General features: G+C 58.7%; 7 protein-coding genes across 7 annotated transcripts; 5 read left to right on the plus strand and 2 right to left on the minus strand.

Annotated features, from left to right (window-relative positions):
- Nucleotides 1-327: 327 nt before the first annotated feature.
- Nucleotides 328-2,348, plus strand: SODALDRAFT_326038 (hypothetical protein). Its single transcript, XM_028610061.1, has one exon. The coding sequence runs from the start codon at nucleotides 670-672 to the stop codon at nucleotides 2,116-2,118; it is 1,449 nt and encodes a 482-aa protein (XP_028469657.1). The 5' UTR covers nucleotides 328-669; the 3' UTR covers nucleotides 2,119-2,348.
- SODALDRAFT_326039 (DNA repair protein rad18) lies at nucleotides 2,189-4,158 on the minus strand. The gene is made up of 2 exons (XM_028610062.1): nucleotides 3,412-4,158; nucleotides 2,189-3,351 (listed from the first exon to the last, which is right to left on the minus strand). The coding sequence occupies exons 1-2, from the start codon at nucleotides 3,971-3,973 to the stop codon at nucleotides 2,426-2,428; spliced, it is 1,488 nt and encodes a 495-aa protein (XP_028469658.1). The 5' UTR covers nucleotides 3,974-4,158; the 3' UTR covers nucleotides 2,189-2,425.
- Nucleotides 4,159-4,315: 157 nt separating this feature from the next.
- On the plus strand, nucleotides 4,316-6,261 carry SODALDRAFT_347001 (hypothetical protein). Its single transcript, XM_028613279.1, has 5 exons — nucleotides 4,316-4,494; nucleotides 4,568-4,767; nucleotides 4,847-4,914; nucleotides 5,005-5,863; nucleotides 5,943-6,261. The coding sequence occupies exons 1-5, from the start codon at nucleotides 4,361-4,363 to the stop codon at nucleotides 6,149-6,151; spliced, it is 1,470 nt and encodes a 489-aa protein (XP_028469659.1). The 5' UTR covers nucleotides 4,316-4,360; the 3' UTR covers nucleotides 6,152-6,261.
- A 426-nt stretch (nucleotides 6,262-6,687) lies between these two features.
- On the plus strand, nucleotides 6,688-9,113 carry SODALDRAFT_326041 (Six-hairpin glycosidase-like protein). Its single transcript, XM_028610063.1, has 4 exons — nucleotides 6,688-6,908; nucleotides 7,003-8,267; nucleotides 8,350-8,517; nucleotides 8,587-9,113. Exons 1-4 carry the CDS (start codon nucleotides 6,760-6,762, stop codon nucleotides 8,691-8,693), a joined length of 1,689 nt encoding a protein of 562 aa, XP_028469660.1. The 5' UTR covers nucleotides 6,688-6,759; the 3' UTR covers nucleotides 8,694-9,113.
- An 8-nt stretch (nucleotides 9,114-9,121) lies between these two features.
- Nucleotides 9,122-10,965, plus strand: SODALDRAFT_286737 (PLP-dependent transferase). Its single transcript, XM_028608553.1, has 2 exons — nucleotides 9,122-9,763; nucleotides 9,882-10,965. Exons 1-2 carry the CDS (start codon nucleotides 9,278-9,280, stop codon nucleotides 10,803-10,805), a joined length of 1,410 nt encoding a protein of 469 aa, XP_028469661.1. The 5' UTR covers nucleotides 9,122-9,277; the 3' UTR covers nucleotides 10,806-10,965.
- A 20-nt stretch (nucleotides 10,966-10,985) lies between these two features.
- Nucleotides 10,986-12,631, minus strand: SODALDRAFT_268922 (histone acetyltransferase ESA1; the record flags this gene model as incomplete). Its single annotated transcript, XM_028607631.1, has 2 exons — nucleotides 10,986-12,468; nucleotides 12,546-12,631. The coding sequence occupies 2 exons, from the start codon at nucleotides 12,629-12,631 to the stop codon at nucleotides 10,986-10,988; spliced, it is 1,569 nt and encodes a 522-aa protein (XP_028469662.1).
- A 351-nt stretch (nucleotides 12,632-12,982) lies between these two features.
- On the plus strand, nucleotides 12,983-14,391 carry SODALDRAFT_326043 (hypothetical protein). Its single transcript, XM_028610064.1, has one exon. The coding sequence runs from the start codon at nucleotides 13,117-13,119 to the stop codon at nucleotides 14,140-14,142; it is 1,026 nt and encodes a 341-aa protein (XP_028469663.1). The 5' UTR covers nucleotides 12,983-13,116; the 3' UTR covers nucleotides 14,143-14,391.
- Nucleotides 14,392-14,426: the final 35 nt, after the last annotated feature.

Here is a 14,426-nt window from a genome sequence, read left to right on the forward strand (position 1 = left end):
CTGAGAAGACAGCACCTAGCAAGCAGCAGCCTGTTGCTGGCTTCGTCTCCTTGTTTAAGGGGCTCGCCCGTTGGAAGGCCTATAGGTACCTACCTGTACCTTACCTAAGCTGTGTATCTATGTACACGTACAGTGGTACGTACTGCATGTAGGTGCCTTACCATAGGTATGTAAGATACCTCAGTGGGGGTGGGTCTGCACGGTGAGGTCATCTTATTGGGGCAGCGTACAGGGGAGTACGGGAAGTAACTTACAGGGGGTACAGGGGTATCTTGGTCTCTTTGACGCGCTGATAAGAGCCTGATATCAACTCATCACCCGCCGTGAGCTGCCTGGTCTAAGCTGGAAGCTGCCTGCTCGCCTGCAAAGAAAAACACTCGACTCTTCACAAAGGCAGGCACTGGTCTCTCTCCTCCATATACACGAGCCTCAACTCGCACTCAAACAGTAGCATAGTCGTCTGCAGACACGTTCGTTTCTTTACCCTAGAGGAAGACTTTCAATCTAGACCGCTTCGACCGAACAAATTCAGACTTCCTCACTCGATCGACGATCCATCTTTCCTCCATATTATACCGAGTTTTCTTCGTTCTTGGGACCTCAAAGAAGGACGAGGGAGGGCAGTCGAAAGCCTCTCTGCACAATTAATATACTGTCCCACTCTCTATCATGGGCGAGCTTGCCGATTATCTCGCCCAGAACGACCCTTCGTTCCGCCGAGCTCGCCTTCCCGCCCTCTACTCCGACTTTCGCACCCAGAAAGTCCTCAACCCAGATGGCTACTCGGCTAATGTCACGGCCTGGCACTCGGCTCTCGCCCGTCTTGCTTGGGATGGCCAGATCTCCGCCCTCCCCACCGCAGCCTCGTCGTCCTCCCCATCATCCTCACAGCGCCTAGTCCTCGATTGCGACCCAAAACTCCCCGCAAAGTTGGAATCTCGCCAGTTCGGCCGCCCGCTAGCCCTCGGCACCGTCATCCGTGACTCCGTCGACAACGGCGCTCTGTTCCCCTTGCAAGATTTCCTCGGCAGGCAAGGAAGCATATATCACACGGGTGGGGGTTGGAGCAACGTACCCTGGCGTGCCGCCGCCTGGGCGGTCCGTCAGCTCGGTTTTGGCGCGCCCTCGACGACGCGGGAGGACACCATACCAAAGGGCCACTTCGTCATTCTCGCCAACGTAGAAAAGGCGGCGGTAGCCATAGCGGAGAACATCGCCGCACGAAGAAGCGACTCGCGCTTCGAACGAACATTCAACCGCCGCGACTTTGCCCGCGAGATGCTTGCCCAGCAGCAGCAGCACTCGGTGCTGGCCCCCCCATCGCTATCGGGGACAGACACGGACGTGCTCCTCCGGTTTTTAGAGAGGGATAAGGGGCTCATTGCCAGCGACGGGCGCACGGTCCGCATCCGCGGCGGGGCGGACGCGACCGAAGAACCAACCATCACGGCAGAGGACGAGGCCGTCGCGGAACTGCGAACCCTCATGGCCGACCTACGGCACCAGACGGCGCTCCTCGGCGCACGCGTCGACGAGCTGACGGCCGAAGCCAAGGCGGCCGTCGCGGCGGGACGGGGCAGCAGCCACGCCACGGCGTTGGGGCTGCTCCGCCGGAAACGGGCGGCCGAGGAGGCGCTGAAACGGCGCGGCGCGGCGCTGGGCCAGCTCGAGGACGTGGCGGGCAAGCTGGAGCAGGCGCGGGACCAGGCGCAGATGGTGCGGGTGATGGAGTCCAGCGCCGGGGCCCTGGCGGCGCTGAACCGGGAGGTCGGCGGCGTGGCGCGCGTCGAGGGCGCCGTCGAGGCGCTGAGGGAGCAGGTTGCCGAGACGGACGAGGTGGCTAGGATCCTCGAGGAGGAGGCCGCGAGTAGCGTGGAGGCTGTGGATGAGGCCGAGGTCGATGCCGAGCTGCGCGCGATGGAACTTGCCGAGCAGGAGCGGGAGGCCGAGGAGATGCAGAAGAGGTTGGACGAGGCTGGTATTGTGCCGGTCGATACCGCGGGAAAAGAGAGGGAGAGGGAGAGCGAGAGACAGAAGCTCCGGCCGGTCACGCCTACGACCGAGGCGGCAGAACGGTTGATGGAGATGGCTCTGGAAGAGAAGCCACAACAGGCTTGAATTCGGGCGGCAGAATAATATTGACGATGCTTTCTGCCCTCCCCAACTAAGTGCCACGGGAATAGAAGGCGCATGGGGGGTATATTTGCTCTTTCTCCCTTTATATATATATATCCAACAAGGGCTTCATACATGGGCAAATGCTATGCCGTCATCCAACTAGAACTTCTAGCCTAACCCCAAAACCCGTTTGTAGCCAACATCCCACTGAAATTGGACTGGTTGTCCCCCGCACGCACGCACGCATGCCATGCCATGAATGAAATAATGCTGTGAGCCTGAATTTCCAACCTCAAGTTGTCGTGCCCTATGCCCCTGTCTGATTCTGCATTTCCCGACTGCTCGTTTCTCCTGTTAGAGGAGGCAATGTCTTTTGAGCGCCACCCTGCAAGGGAACGTTGGGTTTGGGCGACGGCGTTGATGGCGGTGGTGGCGTTGACGGTGGCCAGACGCCCTCAGTCTTTGGACCACTTAGAGAGGCCTCTTTTCGCTCCCCTGACGGACTAGGTTCGCTAGCATCGCCCGCAACCATGGCAACAACTTTCTGTCCAGCTTTTTCTTCTTCTTTTTCTTTTTCTTCTTCTTCTTCCTTTTCGCGGCCCTTGTTCTTTTCTTCCTCCCTGTCCTGCTTCACGTCCACCGCGTCCCTACTCCTCCTCGCATTGGCGACCAAGTCCCGAAAGCTGGTATCGTGCTTGCTCGCCCACGCCGCGGCGTCAAAGTCCTTGTCCCTCACCGCCACGGCCCTCGCGCCGCCGTTGCCGCCAAACGTCGCCGCCGCCGCCGCCGCCTTGCCGCCCTGGGTGCGCTCCCAGACGTCGAGGTCGTGCAGGAGCTCGGCACGGCGCTTGGGGCGCGACGAGTCGCAGTTGGCGTTCCAGAGGGTGATCCATTCCTTGTGGCGCCGCTCGAGGAGCTGGCGGGACCCCGTGGTGGAGAGGCCCAGCTCGGCCATCTTCTTGCGCAGCGCTTGATCTTTGAGGATCGAGTAGTTCAGGGCCGGGAGGCGCTCGGGCCGTTTGGTTGGTGGTGGTGGTTGGCGTGTGGAGAGGAGGGCGGCGGAGATGTGGGTGTTGTTATGGCTGCTCATTTGGCCGTTGGGTCTGCTTCTGCTGGTGGAGGAGGTACGGTCGGGTGGTCCCGTGCAGGTGTCGAGGTGTTTGAAGACTTGCCATTGCTTCATGCGGGCTTGGCATATGGGGCAGGGGACAAGGCCGTCGTCGGGTTCTGGTTCTAGGAAGGGTTAGAAGGGGGGGGGAAGGGGGGGGTTATTTTTGGCACTTGGTCGCGTACCATAGGCATCGTCCTGTTCATCCTCATCCTCATCCTCCTCGCCCTCGACCTCATCATCCGAATCGCGAATAAGTATTTCTTCCACCGACGACGGCACAGCCTCCAGGGTATCCCTAGCCTTGGCGCTGCTTAGCCTGGCAGAGCTCCGCAGCCTCCGCCTCTTGGTCGCAGGCTCTTCAACGACGACAACAACATCGCCCTCCCGATCGGCCATTTTCCGCTTCGGAGACGATTTCCCATCCGGTGACGGACGGGCCCGCGCAAAGTCGAGAATAGCTTTGCGTGTCTTGGCGAAAGACTCGACCACCTCGTCCATGGACCAGTTGTTGCGCAGCTTCGACTCCTGGTCGGCGGAGCGGCAGAGCGGGCAGCGGCCGTCGTTGGCGAGGGCATGGCGGATGCAGAGAGAGCAGAAGGTGTGGCAGCACGAGGTCAGCATGGGCGTCCGGTAGAAGTCTTTGCAGACTTGGCAGCGAAGGGATGCTTCGACGACGGCGAGACCGGATAGGGGCGTTGAGAGCCAGTCGGTCGAGTCGGGGACGTCGATGAATTCGGTCGCCATCGCGACGAGGAATAAGGGTGAGGTCCAAGACGGGGGAGCAATTGTATGATTGTATGTATGGGTAGCTAAGGTATAAGGTAATTAGTTGGCAGTTGAAGTGTAACGTCGAAACACGCGAAAACGGCCACAAGACAAACCAAAAGAAATAAGCCACACGTTTCGAGTTTCTTCCAGTCGGGTCGTCGCGTCGGGCGTCACGATGCTGGTACAGGGGTCGCCCTGTCAAATTGCTCCGGATCAATTAAACAGGGTCACGTGATGACGCGTTCCGGTACCCTTGTAACTCTGGGGACGCGTCGCCGCAACAAGTCCCCTGTCCTGTCCTGAGCAGATCACGACCACCCACTCAAAGCTTTACATGTTTCCGTGCCGCTGAAGAGGACTTACATGTTGATTTTCCGGGTCGCAACGATGGAGGACTACAAGAAATATCTGGCCGAGCGCCTCTTCACGGAGGACAAGATGGTCACTTATCGCACCCTCAGTCGAGCGCTAAAGGTGCATGTCAATGTTGCCAAGGCGTACGTTTCGTCAATATGGTTTTCCCTTCCCCCCTCAACTCCCCGAGAGCCCAGCCGATTAACCGACAAGTAGAATGCTCTATGACTTCCACAGGTGGCAGAATGCGATGACCCACGGCAAGGTTCACGCGACATATCTCGTCTATGGCACGAAGAAGCCGGAGATGCAAGACGATGGGGATGTCGAAATGTCCGGTTCGTCTCGCGAAGGCAATACGGATGAAGAGGTATTCACACAGACTCTGAGCCTGGCTTCTCAAGACCGATTGTCAGGTGAGCGGTTGTGCTCCATCTTCCCTCCACGCATGAGAACAATTTCAGGAAAGTGTACGCTAATAAATAGATTTGAAAGAGGTCCTGTCTACCTACCAACATGTCACATCGTTTCAGGTCTACAGTTTATCGGCTCATCCCCTAAAGGTGAGGTGCACGAGGCGCTGTTCTTGATTCAATTTTTTCTTTCTTTCTTCTTCTTTTCTTTTAGAGTGCCCAGCCTAACTCAAGAAGTAGCAAGTTCAACTTCTGTCGGATGTCACACGAGAGGTATTGGACTATTCGCATGAGGATTCGGCGGAACGGAGTAAACAGTATGGTTCCATGTTCAACGCCCACATGAGGAAGCGAGACCGTCACGGGAAGCGACCCCAAGCGGCGCCTGTTTCTTCTGCGAACCCCGTCGAGAAGAAAGCCGCCATCACGCCGGCGAGTAGCAGCAGTGGGCCCAAGAAACCGACCGAGAAAACGACCGAGAAAACGACCGAGAAACCGACCGAGGCCGCCGCAAAGGTCAAGGAAGAACCGAAAGACACCGCCGTCAAAGAAGAGAAACCGCCAGCAAAGACCAGGAAAGCTGCCCCGCCTACCTTGAAGCGAGGCGCTTCCTCGTCGTCAGGCGGTATCATGTCCGCTTTCTCCAAGGCGGTAGCCAAAGCCTCTTCCAAATCGGCCTCGGCATCCTCGACGCCGAAACCCGAGGAGCAGACGACCCCCGTCTTGTCGGACGACGGCGAGGACGATTCCGAGGCCGTCCCGGCGCCGAAGAAGGTCGCGGACGACACGGCTGCGAGGGCTAAGAAGCAGCGGGAAGACGAGCTGCGGCTCATGATGGAGGAGAGCGACGGTGAGGAGTCTGAGCAGAAGGAGGAAGACGAAGAGATGGGAGAGGACGCGCCGATTGAAGAGGCGCCGGAACCCGAAGTCGAAGCCGAAGCCGAAGCCGAAGCGGAGGCTGAGCCCGAGGCCAAGACCAAGTCGAAGAAGCGGGAAGCGGAGCCGACGGAGATCATTTCGGCCTCTGGAGATGGTCGGCGGCGCGGCAGGCGTCGGGTCATGAAGAAGAAGCAGACCGTGGATAGTCAGGGGTATCTGGGTAAGCTAAGTCTGCGCGCACGAGATGGTACGGCAAGCTTCAGTATCAGGTATGGCTAACATGATATCTCTTTTACTAGTCACGATCCAGGAACCCGGCTGGGAGTCATTCTCGGAAGACGAAACGCCGTCGACGCCAGCGTCAGCGCCAGCGCCAGCGCCAGCCCCGACATCATCCAAGGCCAAGATCTCTTCGACGTCGAGTCCGGCGGGGAGTCAAAGCTCCAAGGGGAAGAAGGCTGGGGCAAGGTCACAGGGGAGCATCATGTCTTTTTTCTCCAAGAAATGAGAAGACGGAGGACGGAGGACGGAGCACGAGAGACAGAGATGGCTTGCACTCGTGGTCCTCCCAGTAATTACGAAGTAGTGCTGAGGATTTGATTCCATCTTACCGAGTCCAATATCCATACGATATTTTCCGTCATTATATTCAGTATTGCCTGTTGCCATGTCATCACCGTAAGCCGCCAATTGCCGCGATGGCGGCGGCATCCCGTCATGCAGGGCACTGCGTAAGGTACCTTACTTGACACTACCTTACTGTAATGACTGTATTTTAGTGGACGTACCCTGGTACTTCAGCTGCTCAAGCTCCCCACCCCGCACACCGAGGCCGAACGTGACAGTTGCACTCGCACTCCGTAGTCCGAGCTTCGCCTTCTCGCATTCCTCGCTTCACCATCTATCTGACTCTTCACTCGAACGAACGCCCCCGATTCTTCATCCTTCTATATATCTTGCGCAGTGCTTAAATGAGTAAATGAGCTAACCAGATCCTCCTCGTTGGCATTGTCTTCATGTCGCAACATTTTTACCTTGCTTTTACTCTCTTTCTCTTCGTCCCGTAACTGGCCGTTCCCCTACCTCCCCTACCTCCCCCCCGTCTCTCCTGGCAGAATGGCTATTCACCATTCCCTTCAATTATTGCTACTTCCGCTGGCCGGTATCTGGGTCTCATACGCTTCAGCACAGCAGCCGGAGCCATCAGGCGCAGGCATGAACGCGGACGCCTGCCCCAACTATGCCGAATACTCCAAGCACCCGCAGTGAGTGCGCCATCCACCTCAACCCTCTTCCATGCATTCCATTCCCTCCCCTTACAAATTTTGCTGACGACCGGACGTCTCTGCCTCCGTACAGCCCTCCTCTAAGCGAAGGACCTCTCGCGCTGCCTTTCCAACGACCTGACGCCGTGTGCCGCACATTCCGCTCCGACGAGATCGAGAGAGTGATTCGGGACGTCACGTCGCGCATGAAGGATCCCGACCTCGCCAGGCTATTCGAGAACACCTTCCCCTCGACAACCGATACCACCATCAAATTCCACACCGACGGCACCGACGCAGGGGCCGGGGCCGGGGCCGGGGCGGCGGCAGGGTTTCCATTCCGCAGCATCTACGGCGGGGACGAGGACGAGGACGAGGGCATGTGGCAAGGCCCGCAGTCGTTCATCGTCACGGGCGACATCACGGCCGAATGGCTGCGCGACTCGACGAACCAGCTGTCGCCGATCCAGCCGCTGGCCAAGAAGGACCCGGCCATCTACAAGCTGATCCTCGGCGCCATCAACACGCAGTCCGAGTACGTGATCCAGTCGCCCTACTGCAACGCCTTCCAGCCCCCGCCGATCAGCAACCTGCCGGTGAGCCACAACGGGCAGGACGACAGCGTGCACCCGGCCTACGAGCCGTCGTTCGTCTTCGAGTGCAAGTACGAGCTGGACTCGCTCGCGCACTTCCTCGCGCTGGCCAACGACCTGCACGCGCACACGGGCGGGTCGACCGAGTTTTTGCACGCGCGGTGGCTCAAGGCGCTCGACACGCTGCTGGGCGTGCTGGAACAGCAGTCGCAGTCGACGTTCGACCCGGACCCGGGCTCGGGCTCGGGCCGCTTCGTGCGCAACGAGTACACCTTCCAGCGGCCGGCGCGGACGGGCACGGAGACGCTCAACCTGGACGGCGTGGGGAACCCGCTCAACTGGGGCACGGGGTTGGTCCGGTCGGCGTTCCGGCCCAGCGACGACGCCACCATCCTCGGCTTCTTCGTGCCCGCCAACGCCATGATGGCGGTCGAGCTGAACCGGACGGCGGCCGTGCTGGACGGCGCCGGGAAGGCAGCAGGGCTGGCGGACAAGCTGAGGGCGTGGAGCAGGACCATCTCGGACGGCATCTGGGAGCACGGCGTGGTGAAGCACCGCAAGTACGGCGACGTGTTCGCGTACGAGGTGGACGGCTACGGGTCGTCCGTCCTGATGGACGATGCCAACTACCCTTCCCTGTTGGCCCTGCCGCTGATGGGGTTCGTCGATGCCGGCAATGAGGTGTACCAGAACACGAGGAGGATGCTCCTCGAGAAGGAGGGCAACCCGTATTACCTGACAGGACGGGAATTCCGGGGCATTGGAGGTACGTTGCGGCCATTCCCTTGGCATTTTGCATCACTGGGGCCCTGTTCGCGCTAACTTGTTTGTCTCCCTTTATTGGGAAGGCCCTCACGTTGGTCTCCTCAACGCATGGCCGATGAGTTTGTTGATTCAAGCGCAGACCTCGGATGACGACGACGAGATCAAGGAATGCATCGACCTGGTCCTGAACTCGGCCAAGCTGGGCTTGGTGCATGAGAGTGTGAATGTCAACCACTTGACGTCCTATACCAGTGAGTTTGGGTGGGCCAGTTGACGCTAGCTTTTTGTGAAGCACATGCTAACACTGACGCCTCCGACAGGGAGTTGGTTTGCATGGGCGAATGGAGTATTTGCCGCAACCATCTTGGACATGGCCAAGCGAAAGCCGCATCTCATCTTTACGGAACCAACCCCTTACGAGATGTAATGGAGAGGATCAAGAGAAGACGAGGGGAAGGGGGGAGGAGGAGAAGAAAGAAGAAGGAGGCCTCCGTTGGCAATACGGATACCCGAATAGCGTTCTCACGACAGCGATGCATGGATAAAAGAAGCTGGTTTTTCAACCATGTATCATGGAAGAAGAAGAAGAAATGGAAAGAAATGGAAAAAAAGGAGAAAAGAGAAAAGAAAAGAAAAAAGCCGCCGACGTAGGATAGTGTGTTCGTAGTACTGGGAATAATTGGTCCAGTCTTGAAGTGAAGCCTTGAAGTCGCAGATCATGACGATGGGTGGTGGTGGACTAACTCCAAGGTACCTAGGAAAAAGGTCACTTATAAGTCACAAAAGTCTCTTATACAAGTTACAAAAGCTTGTCTTATATCATCACTCCATTCATGTTATTCCCAACACTCAACACTCACATCGCCCATGATCAAATGCTTTCCAATTCCACCAATTCCACCGCTGCAATTCGAATAGTTCCCGAATTTCTTACGGCCACAGCCCGACCTACCGCCTTCCCACCCACTCCTAACACAAAGAAACGCAAACGCCTGCTCCAGCTCTCCAAACATGGGCGAAATGCCAACCCCCAAGAAACAAATCAACCTCCTCCGGGGCTGGCCTCCCCCCTCCGTCCTCCCCTCCGAAGCCCTCAAGGCCGCCACCGCCCGCGCCTTCTCCGATCCGGCCGTCTCCGTGCCGGGCCTGCAGTATGCCCCGGACCCGGGCTTCCCACCTCTACGCGACGCCCTGGCCGCCTGGCTAGCCCGTTTCTACGGCGGCCTTTCCGACCCGGAACGCATCTGCATCACCGGCGGGGCGAGCCAGAGCATCGCGAACATCCTCGCCAGCTTCACGGACCCGGCCGTCACGCGCGCCGTGTGGATGGCTGCGCCGTGCTACTTCCTCGCCTGCCCCATATTTGAAGACGCCGGGTTCGGGGACAGGATGAAGGCCGCGCCGGAGGATGAGCATGGGGTGGATGTCGAGGCCTTGGAGGAGCGGTTGAGCCGGTTTGACGAGGAGTGGGAGAGCGGTCCTACGGTGGGTGGTTTTGTTTTGTTTTGTTTTTATTTTTGTTTTTATTTTTATTCTCATTTCATTTTCTCCCCCTTTCTACAGCGAACACATCTGACACACCGACCCGACACTCCAGCATCCCTCCCACGTCAAGAGAGCAAAACACCGCAAACTGTACCGCCACATCATCTACCTCGTGCCCACCTGCGCCAACCCCTCGGGGAAAACCATGCCCCTACCCCGCCGCGAAGCCCTCGTCCGCCTCGCCCGCCGCCACGACGCCCTCCTCCTCGCCGACGACGTCTACGACTTCCTCCAATGGCCCCTCGACCCCACCCAGCCCCCGCTCCCCTTCCCCCCCACCGACCCCAACCTCCGCCTCCCGCGCCTCAGCGACATCGACGCCCGCCTCCCCCGCCGCCAAGGGGAAGACGACGCAGTAGTCCCCGACCCCCACGGCTTCGGCCACGCCATCTCCAACGCCTCCTTCTCCAAGATCGTCGCCCCCGCCGTCCGCACCGGCTGGGTCGACGCCTCCCCCGCCTTCGCCCGCGGCCTCGCCCAGACGGGCGCCACCCGGAGCGGCGGCGCCCCGAGCCACTTCGCCGCCGTGACCTTGTGGGAGATGCTGCGGTCCGGCACCCTGGAGAACCGCCTCCGCGACGTCGTCGTCCCCGCCCTGCGTCACAGGCACGCCCGCGTCGCTGCTGCTGTGGAGGCGCTGCTCGTGCCGCTCGGTGTTCGGACGCGGCCGTCGAGCTTGCTTGGCGAGCATGTCTACGGGGGGTATTTCATCTGGTTGACCTTGCCTGACGGCGTGGAGGCGCCGGTGGTGGCCCGGCGGGCCCGAGAGGCCGAGGACCTGATTATCGGCGCGGGGGAGATGTTTGAGGTGTACGGTGATGAAGCGTCTGCCCGGTTTGGGAGGGAGGTGAGGATCTGTTTCTCGTGGGAGGATGTCGAGAATGTCCTCGAGGGGGTGGAGAGGCTGGCGAGAGTCGTGAGGGATGTGAAGGAGGGGAGGCTTCCGAGGAATGCGTGTTCTTGCCTTGCTGGTGCCCCTGAAAATGCAAAGTAAGCTGTACTTTGGAGAGTGCGACTGTCGTCCTGAGGGGAAGAAGGGAGTAATCGTGATTAAAAAAAAAAAATAAAAAATAAAAAAAAAAGGGGGTATCATTTGCTTAAACTCCTGGTGCTACAAGACACACACAGCAACTCCCGTGTCTTCCAAAGGTCCTATATCGACACTATTTTTTTTTTACCACCCCCATGTCCTACTCGAAGCGGTAAACACCGGTGGCTTCCATTGGATACGCGACGGGTCGATCACGCGCCTCTTCTTCGTCTTCTGCTTCTCCCACTGCAGGATCAACTTCTCCGGGATCACAATCTTGTGCTCGCCCCTGTGGTAGATCTGCATCCTCAGCGCCCCCAGCGTGTGCTCCACATCCTGCGGGGTCATGGCGAGCGCCGTGGAGATGTGCTCGATCGTCACCCGGTCGTCCCGCTCGTTGAACCCCACAAGGAGATCGATAATGTTCTCGCCCCAGTACTGCCGATAGCTCAGGAGGCCCAAGTCCGACAGCGGCTTCTCCGGCGACCCCAGCTTGCCCTCGATCCTGGACAGCTCGTACGAGAACTGGATCAGCAGCCGCCCGTAGCCCTTGCGCTGGTACTGCGGCAGCGTAAGGATGCAGGCGACGTTGTAGCCGTCCGCGCTCTCCTTTTCCTTGGAGAAGTACCCCACGAGGTGGAAGCCCTTGTCGTCTCGGACCGTCATCACGTAGAACAGGAACGGGTCGACGTCGTAGTAGAGCGTCTTGTGGTCGAGGAACATCTTGGACAGGAGACACAGGTTCCGACACCACGTCCGCTGCCTCCGCCCGTCGATTTCGAAAAACGAGACCGACTCGTCCCGGTAAATCTCGTTGCCCGGCGGGTGCTGCAGCGTGCACTTCGTCCGGTGCCGCGAGAAGGACTTGAAGTCGCCGTAGTACCCCAGGCAAAACTCGCAGATGTACATGACGTCTTCCATGCCGAAGGCCTCCGGGTACGGCGAGAAGTACCAGGGGAAGAGGTCGTGTTTCCCGAACTGCACCTTGGAGATGTTCCGGATCCGCGAGATCTCGGCCGGGTTCTGCGTCATGCTGCCGTGTGTCCTCAGCTTCTCAATCTCCGCCTCGCGGCTGAACCCGTTCGTCTCGGCGCGCTTGGGCGCCGCAATCGCCGCTCCCGCCCGTAGCACTTCTTCGCCGTCGACGTCCATCTCGTCCCCGCCGCCCCCCGCCGCCGCCGCCGCCGGCGTCGTCCTCGTCGTCGTCGTCGACGTGACCTCGCCATTCGCGGGCGTCTGCGCCTGGCTCTCCTCGGCGGCGGGCGTGAACTTTTGGTTCGACTCGACCGTGTCGGAAAACGGGTGCGGCGTGGTGACCTCGGACGCTGATGTCACCGACTGCTCCCTCTTGCTCGGCCGCTTCTGGGACTTCTTCGGCTGCGACTTCTTGGACGGCGCCGTGGATCCTTTCTTCCCCTTTCCGTCCTTGGGCTTGTCCTTGTCGGGATTCGGCCACTCCACGTCCTGGTCGAAGTCGATCCGGGATACCGGCACCCACTCGTCGAGGCGCTTGTTGAAGTTGTCGAAGTTGCAGTAGAATTGCCGGCCGCTCCTCGTTTCTTTGATGCTGAGAATTTCGGCCCGGCGCGGAAAGCCGTCCTTTGTCACCATCGCAATGCATCCTATCCTGGAAGGCCAAGTTAGCGTGCTACATTCGATGCGAAACGGGGGGTGGCTTGAGGTGAGGGTGGGCAACAGCCATACTTGATCGTGTCTGGAGTGGCCTTTCCTTTTTGTCGTGCCTCTTCGGAGCCAACAGTGGCCTCGACCTTTGGGGGGTTTTGCGCCATGATGGAATTTCGATGGAAGTTGATGGGGGTGATGGAGTCTGTCTATTTTGTCGAAGAAGGGATGGAAAAGTGATGGTGACGCTCCTGGCGCAAGTGATTCGCAAGTCGCAAGTAGTATCGGCAGAAAACGCCACCCGAGCCCCACTTACATGGAAGGTAAGAAAGCGGTGTGTCCGATAAACCTGATAAGAATGTTCATCCGCTCGTTTAGTTAATTAAAGCTTTTACATGAATTTCTGTTCCTCATAAAGCTCCCCGATAACGGCATATACAGACTCAGCTCACCAAGGTCCCTTTTTTTTGAGCGTAAGGTACTGTACTTTGTCGAATTCAGAGACTTCACCTACTTGAAGACTTTGGAATATATCAGCCGGATGGGAGGCCAACTTACATATAAAAAGTCAGAAATTGTTCTGACTCTTTGTGAGCAATTAATTGTCTGAGCACGATCTTAAAAGGAAACCATCTTCATGATACGAGAAACCATGGCAACTGAGCTATCATCAAATTGGAAGAAGCTTCAGGCGCAGATCCAAGCAGAATCCACTACCAGCTCAACCACGAACCCAACAGCCCGGAAACGAAAAGCTACGCAAACGACAACCAAATCCTCACCGCCAGCTAAGAGACAAAAGTCAAAGTCTCTCGCGGCTCCTGCGCCCCAGCTGCCGGGGCGGCCTGTCGGCAACGCCAAAGCGAGAGCCCGAATTCCTAACCTCTCAGCCCGGATGGGTGCAGGCCAGAGTTCCAAGATCGACACCGGCCCGTCACCGTCCCTCGCATCATGGGCAGCCGAGAACGACATATCCCCCGAGTCCCTAGCCGAGGCGTACGGCCTGGGCCTGCGGAACAACTCGCTCCTCACGTCGGAGAAGGAGAAAGTGAACGCGGGGCTCACCGAGGGGCTCGAGGTGGGCAAGTACATCGCCATCGACTGCGAAATGGTCGGCGTTGGCGAAGGCGACTGCGAAATGGTCGGCGTCGGCGAAGGCGGCTACGAGTCCGCGCTGGCGCGCGTCAGCGTCGTGGACTTCCACGGCCGCCAGGTGTACGACTCGTACGTCAAGCCGCGGGAGCGCGTGGCGGACTGGCGCACGGCCATCACGGGCCTGACGCCGAAGCACATGCGGTCCGCGCGGGACTTCCACGAGGTCCAGGCCCAGGTCGCCGAGCTGCTGCGCGACAGGATCCTGATCGGGCACGACGTCAAGCACGACCTCGACGCGCTGAAGCTGAGCCACTCCGTCCGCGACATACGCGACACCTCCAAGTTCCCCGGGTTCCGGCAGTACGGCAACGGGCGGAAGCCGGCGCTGGCGAGGCTGGCGAAGGAGATCCTCGGGGTGGAGATCCAGAGCGGCGCGCACTCGAGTGTGGAGGACGCCAAGGTCGCCATGGCGCTCTTCAGGCGGCATAAACCTGCGTTTGATGTGGACCATGCGAACCGGTTTCCGATGACTACGGGGACGGCGAAGCCCAGGGCCAAGAAGACCAAGAAGAAGAAGAAATAGCGGGGGGGGAAACGGAACTCGGACGTCTGGAGAGGAGAGTTGCGGATCTTTGGGATACCCTGAATTGCGGTCTGATCTCATGTGGGTGGACCTTGACTATTCATGTTTCTTCTTTTTCTTTTCCACCTTGAGGCCAATGTATATATGATTCCGAGACGTGCATGTCAAGTGGACGCCGACTAGAGATGTTCTATAGATGGCATGACAGCGAATGGATACTATAGATTCCAACACAGGTCTCACACCCTCACCTCTCTCCTTGACCTAATACTCTGTACAAAAAA

Source organism: Sodiomyces alkalinus (genome assembly GCF_003711515.1).
Source record: "Sodiomyces alkalinus F11 unplaced genomic scaffold SODALscaffold_1, whole genome shotgun sequence".
NCBI classification, from domain to species: Eukaryota; Fungi; Ascomycota; class Sordariomycetes; order Glomerellales; family Plectosphaerellaceae; genus Sodiomyces; species Sodiomyces alkalinus.

Coding starts and splice junctions, on each gene's coding strand:
- SODALDRAFT_326038 (XM_028610061.1), top strand. CDS start 670: ATGGGCGAGCTTGCCGATTATCTCGCCCAGAACGACCCTTCGTTCCGC.
- SODALDRAFT_326039 (XM_028610062.1), bottom strand. CDS start 3,973: ATGGCGACCGAATTCATCGACGTCCCCGACTCGACCGACTGGCTCTCA. Junction 3,352..3,411: donor TGAACAGGACGATGCCTATG/GTACGCGACCAA, acceptor AACCCTTCCTAG/AACCAGAACCCGACGACGGC.
- SODALDRAFT_347001 (XM_028613279.1), top strand. CDS start 4,361: ATGTTGATTTTCCGGGTCGCAACGATGGAGGACTACAAGAAATATCTG. Junction 4,768..4,846: donor TTCTCAAGACCGATTGTCAG/GTGAGCGGTTGT, acceptor TAGATTTGAAAG/AGGTCCTGTCTACCTACCAA. Junction 4,915..5,004: donor TATCGGCTCATCCCCTAAAG/GTGAGGTGCACG, acceptor CTCAAGAAGTAG/CAAGTTCAACTTCTGTCGGA.
- SODALDRAFT_326041 (XM_028610063.1), top strand. CDS start 6,760: ATGGCTATTCACCATTCCCTTCAATTATTGCTACTTCCGCTGGCCGGT. Junction 6,909..7,002: donor GAATACTCCAAGCACCCGCA/GTGAGTGCGCCA, acceptor GCCTCCGTACAG/CCCTCCTCTAAGCGAAGGAC. Junction 8,518..8,586: donor CCACTTGACGTCCTATACCA/GTGAGTTTGGGT, acceptor CGCCTCCGACAG/GGAGTTGGTTTGCATGGGCG.
- SODALDRAFT_286737 (XM_028608553.1), top strand. CDS start 9,278: ATGGGCGAAATGCCAACCCCCAAGAAACAAATCAACCTCCTCCGGGGC. Junction 9,764..9,881: donor GTCCTACGGTGGGTGGTTTT/GTTTTGTTTTGT, acceptor TCCCACGTCAAG/AGAGCAAAACACCGCAAACT.
- SODALDRAFT_326043 (XM_028610064.1), top strand. CDS start 13,117: ATGGCAACTGAGCTATCATCAAATTGGAAGAAGCTTCAGGCGCAGATC.